Here is a 24,757-nt window from a genome sequence, read left to right as displayed (position 1 = left end):
TTGGAAGTGGCGCAAGGGCTCTTTTAACAGTGGGGAGAGCCTTTGTTAGATCGATTCGCCACCGAAGAGAACGCGCAACATCATCAAATCCGGCTCAGCTACGCTTTTCGTCACGAGTGGAGCTGTGGTCTCTTGTACGCCTATACCACTTCTACCTGAAGATGATCAGACACAACCGAGCCCAAGTCATTCTTGTGGCCCCGGACTGTGCTCGAAGAGTTTGGTATCCTGAGCTACTCAGTATGAGCATCTATCCTCCAATCAGACTTCGTCTTCAGGAGGATCCTTTGTCTCAGCAGCAGGAAATGGTCCGCCACCCGAACCTGTCCAGCCTCCACCTACATGTGTGGAGATTGAGCGGCAACAGTTGATTCCTTTTGACTTGCCTCCTGAAGTCTGTGATATCATTCTGGCAGCAAGGCATCCCTCCACTAAATCGGTATATGCCTGCAGGTGGAACAAATTAGTGGCATGGTGCACAGAAAAGGCTGTGGATCCCCTTTCTGCCCCTCTTTCAGAAGTCCTTTTGTTCCTTCTTTCTCTAGCCCAGCAGGGTTCTGCTCTGGGCGCTATAAGGGCTATCTTTTTGCAATTTCGGCCTTGCTCAGGCTCCTTGATCAGCGCTCTCTTTTCAAGTCCCCTGTTGTGAATAGATTTCTCAAAGGCATTACTCACCTTTTCCCTCCTATTCCGTTTGTGATGCCGCAGTGGGACTTGAATCTGGTTCTTACCTATTTGATGTGTGCTCACTTTGAGCCGCTTCACAACTGTCCTCTTCGTTTATTGACTTTGAAGACTGCTTTCCTGGTTGCCATCATCTCCGGTAAGCGCGTGAGTGAGCTCCAGGCTCTTTGTAAATGTAAATGTAAATGTGTTTCGATTTATATAGCGCACTTTAACCCAGGGGCCTCAAGGCGCTTGCTTAGGGAACCCGTCCTGGTATTCCCCTGTGAGATACCCCTGCCGGGTATCCACAAGGTGAAAGCCAGGCATCCCGCCGCGAGGGGCCGTAGTGGAGATTAAGCAAGCTATTGCCCAGAGTCGCAGAGTGTGACCCCGTGAGTCGAGTAGGCACCAGAGTGAGAATTGTCGACTCCGTGGAATTTTTGAGCCCGAGACCCGCCGAGGCGGGGAATCGAACCCTGGTCCACGGCCGATCTCAGCTTCTGGGTCTGCCGCCTCTAACCACTGAGCCACGCTTCTCCACTTCTCCTCTTTCCTGTAAGCCTCCTTTTCTGTCGGTACATCCGGACAAGGTTGTGCTTCCCACTCGTCCTTCCTTCTTGCCAAAGGTTGTCACTGCCTTCCACATCGGGAAAACTATCACCTTGCCCACTTTGTTTCCGCCTCCGAACCCTTCCAGAGAGGAAGAGAGGCTCCACCTTCTGGACCCAAAACGTGCGCTCTCATTTTACCTGAATCTCACACAACAGTTCTGGGTGGATGACCAGCTCTTTGTTGGCTACGTGGGTGCCAAGAAAGGCCGGGCTGTACACAAGAGGACTATCTCCCGCTGGGTCGTCTTGTGTATCAAGGCCTGTTATTCTCTGGCTAAAAAGGAACTTCCGACTGGGTTGTGCGCCCATTCTACCAGGGCGACAGCAGCTACTACTGCATTGGAATGCTGTGTCCCCCTGCAAGACATCTGTTAGGCAGCCACGTGGGCCTCGCTGCACACTTTCACTAAGCATTATTGCCTTGACAGTGAAGTCCGGAGAAACGGCTTCTTTGGCCGTTCTGTTCTCCCTGACTTTCTGGTGTGATCTTTGTTTGCAGACCCACCACCGGGGTTGGTATTGCTGGGGTATCTATTCTAAGGTAAGGAATCTATCACTAACTTGTTTCTTTCAGATGAGCAATTTACTTACCTTTTGGTAACGATATATCTGTTCAAAACATTAGTTAGTGATAGATTCCTCACCACCCACCCATTCTGCGAACTGATTTCTAGGGTTAAGTTCATCCCTTTCAGGGCCTTGTTTCAAATGGACCAGTGGTCAGTATCTTGCATGGCTCTGCGTTCCGGGCATGGAATGTCGTGTACAGAACTGATGTCAGCGCGCGTGGGTGCGTTTAAGTAGCTCCAGCAACATCATCTCAGCGACTACGACGCCAGCGACATATGCAGAGCTGTACGACGACACCTACCGACGCGCAGGGGCACTGCTGACGAAAACTTTCCGGATCCAGTCTGACACCCGGGGGTAATTCTAAGGTAAGGAATCTGGCACTAACTAATGTTTCTTACAGATATATCGTGACCGAAGGTAAGTAACTTATTTAACAGGGGTATAGCAACCTCCCAACAATAAATGAACTCGTTCTGCGGAAAAAGGCTGGTGGACTCCTCTTTCGACAACTAGAGTTAAGCTATTACAAAAAAGTAAGTTTTAAGTTTGTACACTGTGCATAGAAGATTTGGAGCAAAATATGTAAGGTTCTGAACTTCCCCAAATATAGCAAGTACACTCCTCTGTGGCGCTCTTCTGTTTCCCCTGCAGTTCTATGATGTAATGGACAGACAATGGGAGCGCCATGGCTTTACAACAGTCGGGAATATATTATACTCAGGTCAACTACTTCCTTTTACCACTCTACTTCAAAGGTATGGCATCCCGGATACTCAGTATTTTAAATACGTACAAATTAAAGAGTTTCTGAATAAAATCGGGGACGGTATAAGTACGGATAATATACCTTTGATGGAGGCAATCATTGGTGGTGATAGTAAAATTAAACATATTTACAGTGGTATCTCAGAAAAACTCCCGAATGACCTCGAAACAACGGAGGTAAGCTGGGCTGGGAAGCTTAGCGACCCGGATGTCGATATAGATAATTCACTGGCACTATCTGCAAACATATTTTTATCAGCAAGTTTGAAAGCGCAGCATTTTAAAACAGTTTTTAATTTATATTACGCACCGGCTAAACTCTTTGAATGGGGAAAAAGAATAGATGACTAGTGCCCTAGATGTTTGGAAGGCCCAGCTACCCTGATCCATACGTTTTATGAATGTGTTAGGCTCATGCCCCTGAAAAATTGGATAGAACTATTTTGGGAAGGAATATTCGGGATCAGGATGAAAATGAGCCCAACACTTATGATTCTGGGGTATGATAACAGTATTCACTCAACACAGATTTATTTTATATTTGTTTCGGTAGCTGTTGCAAGGATACTAATTGCAGCTAGGTGGAAGGGTGTGGAGCCCCCTCCACCCTCTCTTTTCAGGTATGGTTAGCATTGCTGTTTCTGTATATACGCAGGAGATGCCTCTCTATGAATGTAAGGGCAGACGTGCTAAGAGGCTAGGTAAAAAAGATCTGGTCCCCTATCATAGATTGGAAAGATAAGATGAACCAATTAGCAGACCAATTAGGCTAATAGCTATAAAAGTACAATTGATGTTTAATAAAGGTAAAATACTCACCCTTAACAAGAATGAGTGGAGGACCTAAAAAAGAGTGGTAATTGTTTAGGATAAGGAATGGGTCAATGTCAGCGAACTGTATTGTAAAAATCACATCAAATGTATTTACTCAACTGTTCTTAACAATGTTAATTATTGTAAATTGTAGTTTGGAGAATTGAAATGTAGAACAGATAGTATTTATGCATAAGGATACATTGTAATGTTCTGGGTTTGAATAAAAAAAAAGAAAATGCTAGGCCAGTTTCCCGGGCTTCCATTAATGACTCTGTGGGTGATCCCAGGACTCCAGTAATGATTCAGTGGGGGTCCATTGGTTCCAGAAATGATTAAGTGGGGGCCCATAGAAGTCAAAGGTTAAGAAACGCTGCTCTAGCTTAAATTGTCAGAGGTTATGTTGTGGTGCGTTAACAGTTCCCACACCTTATTTCCATCACCTCTGCCTCATCCTGCAGGTTAATTTGACTAGGCTGTTTCACACATTGGTGTGTAAAATGTCTATTCTATTCTAATGACTTTTATTTTTTTATGTTAAAATTTCAGATGATATTCCCACTTTGCCAAACCTGATCCCGTTATTTATCACTATTGACCCTGAGCGGGACAGTCCCGAAGCTATTGCCAAGTATATCAAAGGTAAGTGTTTTATGACCTGTGTATTGTAATTAGATTGGCCTTCACAGGTGGAAAAACAATATTATGCATATCAATGGGACCACTCTTGCGTGTTCATATTGTGCAGAGTGTATTTAAGACACGTTTGGGGTGGGTTTTGTAATTATTCATCGATTTCTGTTCAAATGTTTTTTTGGGGGGTTTAAAACAGTTTTATAGCTGGTTCGAGCTTACTTGTTTTTTTTTTTTTACATTTTATTCATATTAGTTTATTGAGCCTAATACACTTGTACACAAATGGATAGCGGCAGTGAATTAGGTGTTTGAACCTAATAAAATCAGTTGACAAAGCAGCTGTCAACCACGTAAGTAGGAATTCCACATTTGCCATCCTGCAATTGTGTAGATTGCTGAAGAGTTCTTTACTATTTATTGTACAGTGTTCTTCAACTTTGAGAAATATATGTTTTGATGTTAATTAAATTAAGTTCCAAATTATGGAAAAAATTGAAATAATAGAGTCAGTAAATATTTGCTGTGCCCTTAAAGATTCCTAGATCAACAGGTGCTTTAATGGCTTGACATTTCTATAATTACTGATAACTACGATCTCCGTTGCCGTCACGTATTCCTATGTAGTCCGTTTTATACTTTATATTTTAGAATTTTCTCCAAAACTGATTGGATTGACTGGTTCATCAGAACAAATTGAACAGGTTTCCAAAGCTTTCAGAGTCTATTACAGCCCTGGGCCCAAGGATGAGGACAACGACTACATAGTGAGTGAATCCATTGTTGCATCTTTCCTTCTCTTATATTAACAAATTAATGTTTACAACCATTGGGCATTTTCAGTAAGGCAACAGGAAGTTACCTTGAATGACAAACGTTTTGGTTCTTTGTGTCACCAGTGCAAAATAAAAATTTAAAAAAAAAAAAAAAAATGTGTAAGCATTTGGAAGCTCCTTCACAAGTGTAACATCTGTGAGAGAAAGAATCTTAGTATTCACAGAAGAGCAAATGGCACAGCAAGTGGTAATGCTGGTTCACTACATTTAAAACGGTTCTTCTGGTTGGAACAGATGTCTGTGGTTGTGTACTGCTTCCAATTCGGGGGTTCTATCTCTTACAGTGCTCTGTAATCTTTGTTTTGTATCTTTTGTGTGACAGAATTCTGTGTGAGTGTTGTTTTGCTAAAGATTTTTTAACCTGCCTGTGATGAGCTCCAGTGAGGTGAAGTTGGAATGCTAATGTAGAGGTGATGTTGACCCCTGAAGAGTAGGGAGCTTGGAATGTGGGTGTTACACCTGTCATCATTAGGACGGTCTCCACCGTAGTTTTGCCTTATGCCTCCTGCTTTTTGCTGTATCTTTTTGCTGTCTTTAGGACTCTGAACACTTCACCACTGCTAACCAGTGCTAAAGTGCATGTACTTCTCCCCTAAACATGGTATCATTGGTGTATACCTGATTAGCATAATTAGTTTACCTTTAACTCCCTGTAAAGTGGTACCCCATGTACCCAGGACCTGTACTCTAAATGCTACTAGTAGGCCTGCAGCATTGGTTGTGCCACCCACACAAGTAGCCTTTCAAACCTGTCTCAGGCCTGCCATTGCAAGGCCTGTATGCACAGTTTACTACCACTTAGACCTGGCATTTAAAACCACTTGCCAATCCTTAAAACGACACTTTTATTACATATAAGTACGTTTAAGTTTAACATATCCTGATCGTGAAAAACCGCTAAATTAGTTTCTCACTGCAGTGAGGCCTACTCTTTCCCTAGGCTAGCATTGAAGATTTCTTAAGATACCTTTAAGCTGTAATAACTGATTGGAAAATAGTTGCTACTTCATGTTTAATATCTTTGAAATGCTGATGATAAATCCTCTTTAGTGGTAAAGTTGGATGTAACATAACATTCTAGAAATGCCACTTCTAGAAAGTGGACATTTCACTGCTCTTAACTTTGGTCAGTGTTCCTGCAGCCTGTCTTCAATTCACAGCTGAAAAGGATCCTTGTGCACTTCAGAGAGTTCCTTTCAACTCACCCCCTACATCAAAGGCACTTTTGGGTATAAGTATCAGGCCTCTGGCCCTATCAAATCTGTGTACAACTGGACCTGGAAGAAACTCTGCTGGGGTAAAGGCTGCTGTGCTGAAGGATTGCCACTCCTCTGTGCCTGACTGTTCTAAGGAACTGCTTCCCTGCTTTGTTGAGCTGCCCTGCTGCCTGCTGACCTCTGCCCTGCTAAGAGGACCAAGGACGAAGTCCCCGAGAGACTCCAAGGGCTTGCTGGATTGCTCCCTGTTCTCCCCGAAGTCTCAGGGACATCAGAGACATCATGATCTGTTTACTTCCGGCTCATTGTGCCATTCTGCAACACACAATTGCTCCATTTTGGGAGAGCCAAAACAGCTCATGTGGGGAACTATCACGCTGGGCTCGGTGCGCTGTGTTTTGGCTTAGCGGAGTTTCTGCTTGGTAGCCCTTCCTGCTCGTGACTGCCTTTCCCTCAGAGATGAGACTATCATCTCTGCTATTCTCCTTTAACCACCGCCGCATTGAGCGAACTCCCCTCAGCGTGGCCCCTTCAGCCGAGCGGGCGTGCTGCAATTAATGCTGAACCAAGGGAATCCCTTAGTGCGGCCCCTTAAGCTTGGCGGGCGTGTCGGAATTAACGCTGTACCAAGGGAATCCCTCAGTCAGCTCTTTCAGCCAAGCGTGCTTGCCGAGGGATGCCAGTTGAACCTGCGTCAACTACCAGCCCGAGAGGCCTGAGTGCGACGCCGTGTCCACGCCAAGTCCAGTTGCCCGTGAACGATGCTGGCATCTTTGTTATTTTGTTATTTGTTATTGCGGGTTTATATAGCGCCAAGTCACCTGCAGGTCTCAGGGCGCTTATACCACATGTCATAACAACCAAGGGACCGAGAGGGTAGAGGAAAGGACAGGAATTACGCTGAGTTGTATGCTGTTCTGAAAAGGTTGGTTTTCAGGGCTTTCCTGAAACAGAGCAGGTTACCCTCCTTACGGAGTGCCTCGGGCAGGGCGTTCCATAGGTTCGGTAGTACGACCGAGAAAGATCTCCCTCCCATTGTAGCCAGTTTGAAACGTGGGCAAACAAGGAGTTGGGCGTCTGAAGACCTGAGGTTTCTTTCCGGTCTATATATCTCAATCCGTTCCTTAATGTAGGTCGGGGCCTGCCCATAGATGGCTTTATGGGCTATACAGAGGCTTTTAAAGATGGACCTCTGCCCGATTGGCAGCCAGTGTAGACTCTTTAGTAATGGGGAGGCATGCGCTCTCCTCGGGAGATTAAAAATGAGCCTGGCGGCATCATTTAGGACTACTTGAAGTCTGTTAATTAGCGTCTTTGGCAGGCCTAAGTAGAGCGCATTTCCATAGTCGAGTCTTGACACTATGGTGGCAGAAACCACTGTGCGAAGCATCGGCTCGGAGAGGAGAGGGACTAGTTTGCGCAGCTGTCTTAAAAGACCAGTGCAGGTACCAACCACAGTGGAAACCTGGTTGGTCATCGAGAGAGCACTGTCTAACTTAATGCCAAGACTTTTGACTGTGGTAACTGGCTGTGGAGTTGGGCCCAACTCCTGGGGCCAGAACATGTCACTCCAAGAGGAACACTTGGATGGTACTATCAGCACCTCTGTTTTTTCCGGGTTAATTTTTAGGTCTCGCCTGTCGATGCGCATGCGCATCGAGCAAGCGAGACTATTGCGAGTTATCCACTCTTTATCCACACTGCAAGGAATCGTGGCGATTCCTTGCAGTGCCCGTGACTTTTAAGGTCAATGCGCATGCGCATTGAGCTTATGCGCATGCGCATTGACCTTAAAAGCGCGTGCGCGTGCACGTCCGTCTCCTAACAACACACACACACCCTCTCCCCCGCTCCGCCCCCTCCCGCCGTGTCGCATTTCTCTTTCTCCTCCCCCTCCCCTCTCTTCCTTCCGTCTAACGCCGTGTCGCACCTCTCCGCCCCCTCCCCGCTCCGCCCCATCCCCTTCCCTCCGTGTCGCATTTCTCCTCTCCCCTCTCCGCCCCCTCCCCTGCCCGCCGTGTTATTTGTTTATTTTACCCGCCGTGTCTCTGCTGCTTCCCCCTGTCCTGTCTCTCCTCCTCTCTCTCTCTATACCCTCCCCCTCCTCCCCACCACTCCCATCAAGTCCCTCTGGCCCTTCCCTCCACCCCGGACCCCTCCTCCCCTGCCCCCTCCACCCTTTCTTGTTCGGATTTGAGGTTGAACTGCGGTAAAGCACAGGGCTGAGTTGGTTTCTAAAGTCTCCTGCCACATTGCCGCCTCCTCCCCTCCCTGCAAGTGCATTTTTTTGTCCTTCGGACTCCTATGGGTTTTCGCTCTCCCTGTGTATACATACCAGTGCGAACCCCTCTGTGCGACACGCCCCTTCCCCACCTCCTCCCCCAGACCTATTGGACGATTCCACGTCACCTGGCCTCGCCCCCTCTCTACTTCCTTCCAGACATTTCTGGTCTCCCTGACTACGCCCGAGGCTCCTGACTGACCCGGAAGCACTCCATACACGTCCAGAGGTATGTGTATCATCAAGGCTGCTACTTTGGCTACTTGCGCTGGCCTCGCAGTCCTTTGACCAGTACCTCTCTCTCTCCCCTCAGATTCAGTATCGGCCATTTCGGTACCCCCGTGGATGTACCGTACTTTCAACCGGACAGAAGACATCGATTTTTGTCCGCCGGATCCACGTCCTTACCTACTACCCTGTTGCGAGTGGCTACAGAGACCAATCAGGTACACTGCCTCTAGCGCCCACCTCCCGTGATCACGCCTACCTGACCCAATGTCCTAAACCCCTGTTTCCCCACAGATCACAGCCCCCTCTGATGTGTGTTCGAGCCACCGCCGAGGACTTATTCACTACCGATGCCTCACAGGTATATTGCATGCAAGCGCCGCCATAATACCAACCACCCCCCTCCCCCCTATCAGCTTTCCACCTCCTCCCTTTGTTCCTCTACGCACGTGTCCCAAAGTTTTTTTTCTGCCTGTATTTCATAGCCTCACTTATGGCCCTATCTACTATTAGTTCTCCTACACGCGCTTTTAGTCTGCTCTGTAGCAGCTATCATTCCCCAACCTGCCATCAATTTCACAACGCGTGCTGCTTACACGCAGTTTAGTCCTGCCCATGTGCTACTCAGAGTACCAGTTGTTCCCGTACCTGTCATTTAACCATGCTACGTGCGCCGTAGACCTGTGCTTAGTCACGTTTATTCGCAATTTTTTTTGAAAGAGTATCGGGAACGACGCTCAACATCCTCTTGATTCTTGATGATGTCCTTTGGTGTCAGTCTATGGACCCAGTAGGGAGGCAAGTAGGAATCTATTTAGTTGTCAGTTTTATTTTTTATTCAGGGTTGTTTTCTGGGCGATTTTGACCGGGGTTTTACAAAATTGTTACAGGGCATTAACTTTTCTAGATTTTGAAAGTTGGCCGTTTTCACCAATTGCCGGGTTTGTTCAGCATTGCATAGTGACTGTTGGTATGTAATGTTTAAGAGTGAGGTTTAGAATATGCCAATGGCAAAGTTTGGAACTTTCTGTTTGGGGACACCCCTCACCCTCAAACCCTCACCCTCACTCACCCACCCTCACTCACCCACCCTCAACCCCTCACCCTCACTCACTCACCCTCAACCCCTCACCCTCACTCACTCACCCTCACCCACCCTCAACCCCTCCCACTCAACCCCTCACCCTCACTCACCCTCAACCCCTCACCCTCACTCACCCTCAACCCCTCACCCACAACCCCTCACCCTCAACCCCTCACCCTCAACCCCTCACCCTCAACCCCTCACCCTCAACCCCTCACCCTCAACCCCTCACCCTCAACCCCTCACCCTCAACCCCTCACCCTCAACCCCTCACCCTCAACCCCTCACCCTCAACCCCTCACCCTCAACCCCTCACCCTCACTCACCCTCACTCACTCACCCTCACTCACCCTCACTCACTCACCCTCACTCACTCACCCACTCACCCTCACTAACCCTCAAACCCTCACTCACCCTCAACCCCTCACCCTCACCCACCCTCAACCCCTCACCCTAACTCACACTCACTCTCACTCACCCTCAACCCCTCACTCACCCTCAACCCCTCACTCACCCTCAACCCCTCACTCACCCTCAACCCCTCACTCACCCTCAACCCCTCACTCACCCTCAACCCCTCACTCACCCTCAACCCCTCACTCACCCTCACTCACCCTCACCCTCACTCACCCTCAACCCCTCACCCTCACACAGTGCAATAGGTCTCGGAGCATTTGAGTTAGAGCTTTTAGAAATGTTTATGGCTTTTTTTTTAATTCTTTAGCATTGGCTACAGGGAACAAAAATGCTAAAGATTTACAAAAAAACCCATAAACAATTCTAAAAGCACTAACTCTAATGCTGCGAGACCTATTGCATTTCTAATGCTTGTTAGCTGGTTAGTAGCCATCCAGTGAACTGTATATCTAAGTATGTTCTGGGCGTGTGACTGGGCTTGTACGGTGTCATCTATGCCCAACAGCAGCTGTGTGTCGTCGGCATAGTTGAACACCCGACAGCCCATCTCCGCTAGTGTGTTAATCAGAGGCTGCAGATATAAGTTAAACAGGAGTGGGGATAGCGCTGAGCCCTGGGGGACACCACAGGTCAGACCTCCAACTCCTGATATGCTATCTCCCATCTGGATTCTCTGGGTTCTCCCAGATAAGAATGATTCCAGCCACCGAAGAGCTGAGCCCTGAATCCCAACCCCAGCCAGCCTGTCCAGTAGAAGGGTATGGCTGACAGTATCGAACGCCGCTGATAGGTCTAACAAAATCAGGGCGCTCGGTCTCTTATTGTCAGCCATCCTTCTGAGCTCATCCAGCACCGAAAGCATGACAAGTTCGGTGCTGTGATGTGCGCGGAAACCTGCCTGCCTCTCATGGAGTAGATGGTTAGACTCCAGGAAGCTAGACAGAGATTTAAGCACATCTTGCTCAAGAACTTTGGACAGGAAAGGCAGCTGGGATATGGGTCTGTAATTTTTTAAGGCGTTGGGATCTGCCCCCACTTTCTTTAGCAACGGTCTTACACAAGCTTCTTTGAAGCTAGTGGGGAGCCTGCCGGTGCTCAAGGATTTATTCAGTGTGGCTAGGATATGGTCCTCTAACATAGGTCGTGCCAAGCAGAAAATACTAGGGGGGCAAGGATCTGCTGGGGAACCTGATTTTGTCTTCCTCATCAGCGATTCAAGGGTTAGTGAGTCCATAGGGGGAAATGTTGCTAAGCAGCTGGCAGCTTGGTTTAGGATAGCCTGTTGCTCGATGAGGCCATGCCCCATATTTTTTATTTCGAGCATAATGGCATCTACTTTATCCAGGAAATATTTCTGGAAAGTATCACAGTTTATGCTGCTATTTACATCCTGAGCTTTTTTAGTTAATTCCTTCAGGTACTGGGTGCAGTGGGGGCCCACGGTTGATTGCTTCGGCTGAATTGCAGAATCACTAGTTCTAATGACCAACAGTAACTTGTTTGAGCTACGATTGTAGCGAGTATACTTTGTAATAACGCTCATAGTGACTGTGCATTCACTACAGCAGCAACGATACCCTGAACTACGTTATTTATGATCTTTAAAACACTGCTTTTGCATTGATTCTTTCAAAATCGATATCTAATGATGTTTGGAGTTTTTCGAGAGAAAGAACTTTCTTGCAGAATTTACACATATGTTCTACAAAAAATACTTAAAAAATTACATCATGAAGTAAGAGCAGATTATTTTCATTTGGTATTGCTTGTAGTCTGCACACTGCAATGTTGTTACGAAGGTGGCACATTGATACCATGATAAACTGGCCCTGCAAAAGAGACTACCCCTAGGTATGTTTCTTGGACCAAATGTCAAGGAGAAAGGCAGGGACTGAATTTAACCCCTTGCCTGCGGGGCTAATTCCCCCGCTGTGCTCGGTACGAGCTCAGCTCGTCATGAGCTACGGTGGCCGTGTGCTCATGACGAGCTGAGCTCGTCACGACCACACCCGTTCCAATGGGCAGGGGAAATATGGGCACAGCAGGGGAATTATCCCAGCGTGGGCGCGGTGCAACGGTCCTGACGAGCTGAGCTAGTCATGAGCACACGGCCACTGTGGCTCATGACGAGTTGAGCTCGTCATGAGTGGGGTTAATACATCTGCAGGCTGTCCTTTGTCATTGCAATTTCAATTTCATTTTTATTTATTATGATTTGGAGCTCCGAGGTGTTCCACATGAAAACATATATTCAATGTATCAAATCTGATAACACTTTTAAAAAAAGGTAATAAAACCACAATGCATCAGAAATTCAGTTTCATAAAATAATGCAAAATTCATAGTTGCGCGTTAATTGCAAAGAGGAGCAATATGAGCACAGAATCAATTTCGGAGTCCTTGCAAGTACAAAGCTAGCAAGGGCTGAACAAGGCAAACTATACCATTATATCTTTAGAAAACTTCGACTCTGCGTTTGCGAGGATGCAAAAAATATGCTTGTAATAATACAAGGATTAAAAATGATCTTATGAAGGAATTAAAAAATACTAAAATTCGGGATACAGTATGCAGTAACTACCAGCATAAAGGGACATAGAAAAGTGCAAATGCTCGAACATGATAAATACCTAAATCTTGGTTGATAGATATTAAATTGCACGGAACGTTATTCATAACAGCAAACATGGAAATAAGAGCGTAAGCGCAGAGCTGTTCCTTCTCTAAAATATATTTATAAATTATTTTACAAAGCTATACATTTTAAAACAGACTGGTTGAGAGGGGGAGGGGTCAGATGACAATTTGGGGCCTCCTCAGCAGTGGTAATATTATACTTTAGAAGAAAGATCTAAGAAATCAACGCCGTGAAGGGTGTAGTAGTGGACAGACAAATAGGACATGATTTAAGTCATGCACACAAGTGCCACATAGGTGACCTAGGGACATATGTAGGTAATCTCTATTTACCGATTCTTAAATACCGAATTTTACCGATTCGGTATTTAAGAATCGGTAAATAGTATGTAGGTAAAAATTCGGTACATTTTACCGAACTGGTAATATTCGGTATTTAAGAATCGGTTTTTACTGAGTAGGTAATTCCCATTCATTCCTATGGGCCTGGAGGCCCATAGGAATTAATGGGAAGCCATTCACCATTATCAATTCTGTAAATACCAAATCGGTAATAGGGGGAACATATTCAAGGGTGGCAGCGTGTCACATTGACACCCTGTTGCACCCCTGAATCGTGCATGTGTGCACATGTGGCACACATACATGCCCTAAGGGCATGTATGTCTGCCACATGGCACTTTTAAAAAAGCACAAAATTGCTTTTTTAAAGATTTTTGATATTTAAATAACGAATCCTTAAATCAAAAATGCGTTCACTTGAGTGCTCCCTACATAGAATTTTAGGATTCGGTAATTTACTGATTTGGTATTTTAAGGAATCAGTAATTTACTGAATCCTTAAATTACCGAATCGGTAAATTACCGAATCCTAAAATCATGCCACCTACATTAGAAAAAGCTAAATACCAGTCAGTAACGTCAAATTTACCGATTTTTGGCCGTTACCGACCGGTATTAAGCTACCTACATATGGCCCTAAGTCTTTACTGCATACGCAGACCCTCCAAAGCTCCTGTTACAATTCTTAACGGAAGTAAATTCAGCAGAAGCAACAAGATTGCTCTGCGCACTCCATGGGGGAGATTCCATATAACATAGGGTTGTGTCTTTTTATAAATACTACTCCCCACTATACAGTCATTATTGGGATGCGCTGCACACAGTGCCATATATCTTTTACGTGATACGTTGTAAATGGTTTTTTACAATTCTGGTTTTCAAAACTTGTTTGGGAAGAGTGCCTGTACAGCTATTTTCAAAGTCAAACAAATTTACGGCTTTCTGGTAATTCCTAAAGAGGACACATTTTCCCCTCAGGGTGTAAAAAATGTCCTCATACATTGCTACCCATAAAGGGTTTTCAGAACTGTTCAATAGTGCATTACTCCATCTTAAGCACGTAGTCATAGAGAATACATAAGTGGAAAGTAGCCCGATTTTGAGCGGAATCCCGCTATGGGTGCTGCACGATTCAGATTACACATTTGGCGCCAGATACGCCCCTCTACTTTCTCAAAATTATCCCACTGCTGTTCATCTACTGTTTCACAGGCATAACGCTGGAGGAATTCTAATTTTATAAACTGATAACACATGTGCAAAATGTATTTTCCCACAATGCATTTAAAGTCAACTAATTGCGGAAGCCTGAGAGATTGCTTTACCTCTGCATTGGTCAATATGATCGCTACTGGAGCACTTACTTGATGATCATTCCCCAGGATCTGTGCATATTTTTCCTAACTTGGCATCCCCTTTATCTAAAAAACATACTTTTACTTTTTGAAATATTTATTTTTAAGAAGTAATCTTCTGAATAACTTGCTAGCTCGGCAAGTCGCGTTTGTAGTCGGCTAATAAACTTATTGGATATAGGCGAAAAGGTGTTTTCAAAAGTAATTTTGGGTATACTAAAGGGCTGGGTGGACAACAAACAAATAGTACCGCCAGAACAAGGAGGATTCAAAGAAGGCCACTCAACTGTTGACCACTGTTTTGCCCTTTGGTCCATTGCACGGAAGTCGATCGATCAGGGGGGAAAATTATTCGCCTGTTTCGTGGATTTCCGTGCAGCTTTCGACCTGGTGGACCGGGATCAGCTGTGGTCATCATTGGTTGGTTATGAAATACAGGGTGACCTGCTAGCACTAATCCAAGAACTGCATACAGAAAATTGGGCACAGATAATCCTGGATAAGGAGGGAGGATTGACGAAGAGAATCCCAATTGGAAACGGATTAAGGCAGGGTTGTGTACTTGCCCCCCTATTGTTCTCCCTGTTCTTAGCAGACCTGCCTCAAAAGTTGAGAGAGGTTAGAGGGGCTAACCCAAAACTGGGAGGAAACCAGATATCATGCCTTCTCTATGCAGATGATTTGGTAATCATGGATCAGACGGAAATTGGGCTCCAAAGAAAATTAAATCGATTCAAAGAATACTGTACTACCAAAAAACTAGTAGTAAATATGGAGAAAACAAAAATTGTCTGTTTTGGCAGGAAGAAAACAAAGTTCTCTTGGTACCTGGGCACAGTATTGCTCGAGAGGGTAGCGGACTATAGATATCTGGGAATGTGGTTCTCTGGTACCCTGAAATGGCATACTCATGTACAAGCACTAAAAATGAGGGCATTGGCCTCTGTGAAAGGTTTAAAAAGATTTAACAATACATACGGAGAAATGTCAGACAGACCGGCCCTGAAAGCCTATCAAGCAATGGTGCCCCCTCAATTCTTGTATGGAGCCGAAGTTATTTACTTAAGCTGTAAGACCTCTTGGGATAGAGAGGAGGGAAATATATTAAAAAGCCTATTTGGACTGCCCAAATCTTCCATGGTACAGGCGGCCAGACTTGAGTTGGGAATTACCTCATGGGCGATAACCGCCTGTATGGCCCTTGTACGATTCTGGCAGCGATTGGGAACTGATGAGCTCCTCAAAATCTCTCAGTGGGCCAAAGAGGAAATTACAAAGAGCGACCTACCCTGGGCAAAAGAGGCTAGAACATCAATAAGGAATGCATACAGGGTGCTCGATCTGAAGGTCTGCCCGCTACAAGATCATATAATAATAGGTAAGAGAGAACTAAGGCTCCAAGGCACCGAGATGTCCCGCACTTATGACCGGGAGTACCTCTCACAAAAAAGCTCGGTAGCCCACATGACATCTGCCTGGGAGCTTGACCAGCACTTCCCATATGTAGACCGGCTACCAAGTCATAACTTAAGGCGAGAAGTCCTAAAAATGAGAATTGGAATAAACCCATGTTACGCGAATAATGGAGCCCGAAATCAAATGATAAGTTGTAACGGGTTCTGCACTTGCACTTTAGGCACTACCTGTAATATTATACACATTTTATTAGATTGTATGTGGTTTTTATATTTGCGGAAGGACATTTTATGTCCTATTTTTAAAAATTACAGTATTACAAATAGGATGCAAGCCGTAAAATTGTTGATGGAAATGGAGAACTTAGACATAGCCTGTGCCTTGGGGAAATATATGAAAAAAGTTAAGGCATTCCTCAGTTGCACAGAGTAAGATCTAATAATATAGGTCCCTGACATCAAATAATGTGAAACAAGTGTTTAAAATAGTGCTGTATGATTAAGAAGTTGATGTATAGATGTGAATTAAGTGTTTTTTAAATTAATTGTGATACCATTTCGATTTTAAAAATGATAGTTATGTATATGTATATTAAGATGTAATATGTTTATCGATACCGCCGTGCTAGGTATTTTCTGTTGCTTTTACTTTTCCTGTTTAGTAAGATAAGATGCAAATTGTACTTTTATGGTTGTAACAAACCAAATAAAGTTTGTTTTGACTGACTGAGTTAGGTCTAATGAAATGGCGGCGTCCGCATATAGCAGGGAGGTTAAATTCATATTTTCTAGTTTTGGGGGTCCCCTTTGCAAAGACCTCCCTTCTCGGAGGATCATTAATATAAAGAGAAAAGAGAAGAGGAGCCTGTAGGCACCCTTGCTTCAGCCCTTTGTGGGTCTCTATTTTACTTGACGGGCCCTAAGTTCCTCCCATTAGGACCTGGGTCCAGGTGGAGGAGTGCAAAGCGATAATTATCCTAAGCAGGTGCATGGGAATCCTTGAAGAGGAAGGCGTATGCTCTTAGCAAACAATTTTCCGGTCGCATCCTATAATGTGATCTGCTTAAAGCTAGCAGGGGAATTTTTTGGTCCTTTATTTATATTATTGGACCACAATACTTCCCTTCCAGGATGACCGAATAATCCAATGTGCATAACAATGAGAAAATACCAGGACAGAAATTGTGCCCATGCTGCGCGGTCCTGTTTAACTATTGCAATTGAAACATCATCAGGGTCCATCGCAATACCTTGCCCCTTTATTGAAACCCTCTGTTTCATTACACGAGGGGGGCCGTAATCTCTCCCCACAGGGGAGTCAAAGACAAAGTCTGTATGCTGCCCAGCCGAGGAATTTAGTGCATATAACTGAAAAATGTATATGGTCCATTCTACAGATATCAAAATGGGGTTTGCTTTGGTTCTCCCATCACACAATTTAGGTATTAAAGCCCAATATTTCCTTGTAACACTGGACTGTGCAACCTCTCTTAATTTTATCCAATTTGCATCTTCCACCCCTCTGCACTCCGATGCCGGTTTTCTTTTTCTTGCCTGTTTTAATCTATTAATTTCCCTTTGTCTGGACATTGAAGAGTTCTTAAATTGCTCCTTTATTAGGGTGTTAATCTTGCAATTTAGTTTCTTTACCTCCCGTGATTTGGCCACTAAAGGATTAGTGCTGCTAACTTGCTTTTTGCTTCTGCGCAATCTAATTCGGGCCAATGTCTTCTAGAACCTGGAGATGGGATTTTCCTGGCTAGGGCCAGGATACAAATTTTCGACAATCCTCCTAAAACATGGGAGACTATTATTGGACTAAAAAGTTCGACCACTAGAACTGTTGTATATAACGCTATCATCCCTTCGATTCCAAAGGTCCAGCAACTCGAGTTCCATGTTGACATCCACTGACAGAACTCCATGATCGCTTACGTTTGTAGGTAGTACCTTGAAAAGCGTACATGCACCAAAGAGTTGATAGGATACCACCATATAGTCAATCAGTGAGTGCCCACGCGGACCATGAAAGGTGAAAGAGGCAGGAGAATCATCTGGGAATCTGCCATTCAACAACATGAAATCACACATTCTCAGATTATGCAGGAAAGACAAGTCCTGTGTATCTGATCTAATGTGGCCTGGCAGCAAGGATTCTGGAATGGACCATACCTCCTCCAACTCATGGTTAGAAAAAGCCATAGAGGAACAGTTTGAGATTTTAGCGTTAAAATCCCCCACCATCCGTATCAAAGTGGACTCTTCTGAGATACTTGTCTTGTGCACAAAGGAAAAGATAGATTCAACCAGAGAATCAGTTGCTCTCCCTGGTGGAATGTATACATTTACAGAAAAAAGGATGCAGGCAGAACTCTAGTACTATTACCCAACCCAAGTTTCAAACCCATGCAAAACTTGGAAGGATGGAGAAAAACCACAGGATTCCAATTTATAGTGCAGCAGAGTAACAAAGCTAGGCCACCACTTGCATGACCTTTAGTTGAAGGTTTTGCTGCACAACAAAATACAAAAAGTTCTCAATTGAAATCTACACAGCTCCATGTTTCTTGGTGACAAATTATTTTAGGATCATGTTCTAATAAGGAGTTTAATTTAAGATTAGAATTTCCAACACCCGCTATGTTCCAAGGTAAGATTTTTCCTATTGGGCTACCTCCGCAGCATAGGGAGTTTTGTGTTTTTTTTAAGCCATTCAGCGAGCCAGCTACCCAACTCCACTGGGCCATCCACTAAGGGTTTGTTGGCTCTTAGAACCTCCGGTCCTGTGATGTTAATCTCTCTTTTTCCCGAGGAGCTACCCACCGAGATTTAAATATCTTTCGGATTCATGACACCTCTTGTTTTGGGAAACATACTACCTAACTCCTGGCAGTCTTTCCTGTGGGATTCAAGCGGCCCACCAAAGAGTCCACATATGGGAACAGATCTATCCCTCTTTTTCTAAAATAATCGGCGTTGGCCAACACTAGCATTGCAATTATCACTGAACTAAATGTGACTCTAGTATTTGGGGACCACTACTAAAATCTAGATAGACCAGCTCAATATCTTTGCTTATTACTAATCTTAAACCATCTATTTCTGATATCAACTGCAACAGTGAGCTTCTCTTGAACAAAGCTGATTCAGTATCAAACAGGAAAGCACAGATCAGAGTTTAAGTTGCATGCCCAGACCTATGTCCAGCACATGACTTATTGACCTTAGATCGGACCCCAACACTGACATCTGCCTTGAGTGAGAAGCAAGGAAGGGATATGCTTCCAGAAATATCCTTCGGCTGGGATCAATCCGTACTGGGAGAGTACCCCAGTCAGAAAGGATGGAGAGGACGTTATGCACTTCCTGACCTAAATCTGGCACAGCAGCATAGGTTTGTGCTGTTAGGTTCACCGGGTTATGGTCTTTACTAATTCCTCGGTGCACTATATCCAGATCAATATGTACTTTAAAATTCTCCCAGGTGTTTTCCACTCTCCACTCATTAAATTTGGGAACCCAGCTGTCTTGCTGCCCTTCCAAATCCCCTAATCCCTTCCATGAAGGGTCAACTACCATAGAAATGGGAGGGGGAGAGGTGTGGCGCCGCGGCCTGGGCGACTGACGCTGAAATCTGGGGATCACAGTTCGATCCCTGGTTCTGGCGGCAGGTTAGCCCAGCACCATGTGACTCTGGGCAATAGCTTGCTCAATCTTCCTGACGGCCCCCAGCGCCTAGACACCCTTACGGGTGATTGTTCGCGCTTTACAAATCTGGATCTCCAAACGCCCCAAATATTGCCCATCGTCAGAGACTGGAGACCAGGAATCATTCATACTTTGAGGTGGGTTTGAGATGTCCGGCTCCTCAGGTACCATAGGAAATCTCAATCATTTAGGCTTACACCTTGGAATGTGGCGAATCCTGTTCTTCTTCTCCCTCCGACCTTTTAATCTGTCACAAATGAAGTTCATCCACTCCTGTAGAAGTCAGCCAGCCAAATCAGATCACCACTCCGCTGATACTGCCAGGCTCAACCCCGATGAGATGGTGGCATAGAGAGCATAGGGGAGTGGGGGGAGAGTGAAGTAAACCTCTCCGCAGCGCAAGCTGCGCTGGCATAACGCCGACCGCCTCCGCACATGTGGGAGGAAGTGTGGCATGTGCCTGTCACACCCGATGTCACCAACTCTCATGCTCTGGGTCAGGCTCAGGCTCTCACGTTCATAACAAATGGAGGACTCCTATGCTCTCAGGAAGCCAGTCCTCCTCTGCCCGTCTTGCAGGTGCTCCTTTCACCTTTCAGTTTTTCAGTCTCACTAGAGTCCAGTGGCAATGTGGTAGTTTTGCCAGTGTATGTTTTAACAAAGTTTAACAGAATAAGAGGAGCCTGGGGCGGAAGCTGGGGCTTGAGCTTGAGGAGAGCGCTGGCAAGAAAAAAAGGAGCAATAGTGCCAGCTTACTGCTCTTCCCCCTCCTCCATGTGATTGGACCATACCGCCTGTCTCGTAGCTGTGGTCCGGTCTCTTGGACGTCTCTCGCGTCTCCTCCACTGCAGCAATTCAAACAATGCGGCTAGTTTTCCGTTTCAATGTGGAGGAGTGGGCGATGCCGCGGAATAATTTGAGTGCCAGCCCAGCCTGCTCTGTGTGTCTCTGTGGCTCGGTTAGGCAGTTTAGGCTGCGGTTAGGCAGTTTACGGCGAACACCCAACGGCGCTGCCACTCGCAGAAGACAAAGTCTGTGTCCTGCCTCCGTACGTCTGCGTCAGCCGGTACCTTTATCATTGCTAAAACATCAATGCAGTAGCATGGATGCCAAGCAAGGGCCCCTTGTGTTAACTGTGGGCTAGACAGCTCATTAAGTGGTCATCCATGGAGATGTTCTTATTTAGAAGGAATAGCTGGCGGCCTAGAAGGCGGAAGTTTGCTGTCTCTATTGACAACTTGTACGACCAATCATTGTAAGCCTCTGACCCTCACCACGAGGAAGGTGTCGACCAGAGGCAAATGGGCCTCAAGAACCCAGTCCATTTCATACCACAGTTGTTATTTACTCCCCCTTGTACTGAGGTCTTGTTTAATGTTAGCTTTTGGTTTACTCCGAGCAGTCTGCCACAAGTCATGGAGGGAGGGAATAAGTAAGAGGCTGCTGTATGTAGAACATGTTGAGATAAGGACAAGTCTTTAATATTCAGTTACTTTCTAGGCAGCGTTTTCTACCCAAGGTTCCAAATTAACTTCTAGTTTGGGACCCAATTGCTTAAAATTAGAATGTCTTTGTTTTTACCTTGGTGAATTCCGTACCTCTCTGTGCAGTTTGTAAAGACATGAGCAACATTGGACACCGCACTTTTGGAGTTTTAATGTTCGTCATACCAAAGCATATTGCCCAGTTGTAAATGGCTGACTCTTTTTAAAAAGCCAGTGCTCCTCCCGTCGCTTTACTTTCCACAAGGACTTTACATCATATTAAAAGTGGATCGTTGTAACCAGAATTCACTGAGAATGTAGTGTGAGGTTACTAATCCCTCAACATTCTTTTTCTTTTTTTTAATGATTGGTTTGTGAAAAAGTATTACAAAACAAAGTGTGTCTGTAAAAATTACAGAGCAGTTAATTCATTACAGCACAGTTATTCCAAGAGTCTTACAAAGTGTGTGAACATTTTCCAAAATATCTAAAAAAGGAAGTTAGGTAGGTGTTAGAGCAGAATGGGGACTAATGACAGTATAATGAACTTGCACATTTAGCATCTATGGCTGTAACAAAATAAGTGGCTTGTTTCTACTGTTATATTGTCTCTAGCACTGACTTAATTTGAAGAGATAGAAAAAAATATATTGTAAACTCCAGCAGCTTGCAGTAGACAGCAACTTGCTCTGGCTAATTAAAGGACTGCACACTCAAACATGATTCAGCGCAGTTCAGCTAAGCATTTAGTTATTTTTCAGCATGGACTCAAGCGGATGACAGACTGTGGCAAATCTGTAGAGCTACCTCCATGTTTAATCAACTTAGATTTATTAGATTTTCCGAGATGACCAGAAAAATAAGTTTCCCCCCTAGGCTAGTAGCGAGAACAATTAAAATGTTGGTACACACTGAAGATGTATTATACTCATATTGTTTTTAGCACCCTCTACCTGAGCTGAATAATTTTAACAGTTAATTTGACAAAAATGAAAACCAGCATTTGCAATGCAATAGGTCTTGCATTTGCAAAAGTGCCATTGTAACTGACAAACCCTTCATCCATGTGTTGGTTTTGAAAACAGATAAATAAATGGCATTATCATGTACATTGCCAATATCTTAAACTTTGGCATTGTAAATGACAATGCCTTTTATCCATGTTTTAAAAAAAGAAACATAATTAAAACGCATTTGCATTTACAATACCAATAGCTCAAACTCGTAAATACCAAAAATACTCTGAACAGCAATTGATGCTTCTGCTTTTCAAATTTAAAAACATATGTTGTATTAGAAGCACCTTAAACATCTTAAACAAATGTAATGCAAAAATGTCCCTTTTGAAAATATGTTGTCCATACATAAATAGTATTTTATAGGATAAGCAATTAATGCACACATATATGCACGGTCTGTGAAGCACTAGATATAAAGGGGCTTCCAGGGCAGAGAAAAACACACAGCCCTGTTTCCCCAGTCCGCAGCCTCTAACAACCACCAACATCAGACATAGAAGTACCAACGCTCCCCGATCCCACCTCCTGCTCGTACCTTTTGCCCTGTGGTATCGTTATTGTTGTGCTTATTTAATCTGCCATTGACTATACCGGCATCGCGTTTCTGTCTTACACTGTATCTGCACGATTTCAGAGCGCGAGTGTGTGTGAAGATTGGTATAGTTATTTGTTTGTGCTACATTTGCTGCCATTGATTTTGCCATTGAGTCTGCCATTGAAGATTGATATCGCTAATTGTTTAGGCTTCATTTGCTGCCATTGATTTTACCAGCATCGCATTCCTGTGCTGTGCTTTGATTGCTGCGTTTTACATTGTATCTGCCTGGTAACATAGCGCGAGTGTGGAAAATAGCTCCTCACCTTGACTTGCTCGCCCGCTCCGCTGTACATAGCGGCGTGACTCTTACTGAGGCATAATCAGGTTACTGGCACTTCCACTTTGCCCCCGGTCCTGGGTTGCATCTGCTGGCCCTGCCTGGCTTTCCCTTTGACCCTCCATTTTGTTTTGGTGCTCCCTGGCCCGCCCCTCCTCCCCTCTACCGCCTCCCAGCTTCCGCCTCTCCCACCCACTAATAGAGGGCTCTCCACCTCCTGTGACAAGCTGTGACCGCCAGGACCTTGTCCAGCACGGTCGCTCCACCAACGCTCCCCGATCCCACCTCCTGCTCGTACCTTTTGCCCTGTGGTATCGTTATTGTTGTGCTTATTTAATCTGCCATTGACTATACCGGCATCGCGTTTCTGTCTTACACTGTATCTGCACGATTTCAGAGCGCGAGTGTGTGTGAAGATTGGTATAGTTATTTGTTTGTGCTACATTTGCTGCCATTGATTTTGCCATTGAGTCTGCCATTGAAGATTGATATCGCTAATTGTTTAGGCTTCATTTGCTGCCATTGATTTTACCAGCATCGCATTCCTGTGCTGTGCTTTGATTGCTGCGTTTTACATTGAATCTGCCTGGTAACATAGCGCGAGTGTGGAAAATAGCTCCTCACCTTGACTTGCTCGCCTGCTCTGCTGTACATAGCGGCGCGACTCTTACTGAGGCATAATCAGGTTACTGGCACTTCGACTTTGCCCCCGGTCCTGGGTTGCATCTGCTGGCCCTGCCTGGCTTTCCCTTTGACCCTCCATTTTGTTTTGGTGCTCCCTGGCCCGCCCCTCCTCCCCGCTACCGCTTCCCAGCTGCTGCCCCTCCCACGCTCCGCCCCCTCCACTAGCTATTTAAAGCAGATGTCCCAACGCGCAGGGGCCACGCGCTGCGGCCGCGCCAACGCCAAAGGTAAGCCCGTCTACGCCCGTCCGCGCCTGGACCGCGCCCAGCGTCAGACCCCCTGGCCCCGTCCCACCCACCCCACCCGCATTACATACGACGCCTCCACCCTCTTAGCCCTAAATCCCGGCCGCCTCCCCAACTGCGCTCAAGCCGCTCCTGGACACACCCATGGACCCTTCACATGCAACTCCTGCAAGTATGACAGTACCAAGACCAACTCCACATCCACGAACACCAAACAGAGATCTGACACCAACCACCTTAAATGCATCCTGCTCAACACCCGCTCGGTCCACAGACACGCCATCGACCTTTGGAATCTACTAGACACATTCTCTCCGGACGTCGCCTTCCTAACAGAAACATGGATGAACGCCTCCTCAGCCCCAGACATCACCATTGCCATCCCGGAAGGATACAAGATCATCCGTAAGGACCGCACCAAGCAAACAGGAGGAGGCATCGCCATCGTCCATAAGAATTCCATCCCCATCTCAACCAGCTCAGACGTCAACCTCGCTAGCGCCGAACACCTTCACTTCCAGATCCACACCGACCCCAAGACCACACTCAAGGGCACCCTCCTATACAGGCCACCAGGACCCCGTGCACAATTCAGTGAAGACATCACAGACTTTATCACCCCACACGCCCTCCCCTCCGAGGACTACATTCTACTGGGAGACCTCAATTTTCATCTGGAAAAGAGCAACGACAGCAACGCCACGACCCTACTGGACAATCTCGCCAACCTTGGACTCAAACAACTTGTTAACACCCCCACTCACTACGCAGGTCACACACTCGACCCTATCTTCACCTCCAGCAAACATATCTCCTTCAGCCATACCACGGTTCTCCATTGGACGGACCACAGCTGCGTTCACTTTGTC

The 24,757-nt window shown here is 45.5% G+C and overlaps 1 protein-coding gene across 1 annotated transcript in view; it reads left to right on the top strand.

Annotated features, from left to right (window-relative positions):
* The window catches only part of SCO1 (synthesis of cytochrome C oxidase 1), a 130,713-nt gene that overhangs the window by 93,338 nt on the left and 12,618 nt on the right, over positions 1-24,757 (top strand). Inside the window, exons 5-6 of the mRNA XM_086930560.1 lie at positions 3,978-4,070; positions 4,713-4,828. Coding sequence (XP_086786686.1) covers positions 3,978-4,070; positions 4,713-4,828 — 209 coding nt within the window. The remainder of the gene's footprint in view (positions 1-3,977; positions 4,071-4,712; positions 4,829-24,757) is intronic.

The sequence above is a fragment of the Lissotriton vulgaris genome, chromosome 7, assembly GCF_964263255.1.
Source record: "Lissotriton vulgaris chromosome 7, aLisVul1.2, whole genome shotgun sequence".
NCBI classification, from domain to species: Eukaryota; Metazoa; Chordata; class Amphibia; order Caudata; family Salamandridae; genus Lissotriton; species Lissotriton vulgaris.
This window is presented reverse-complemented; position numbering and strand designations above follow the sequence as displayed.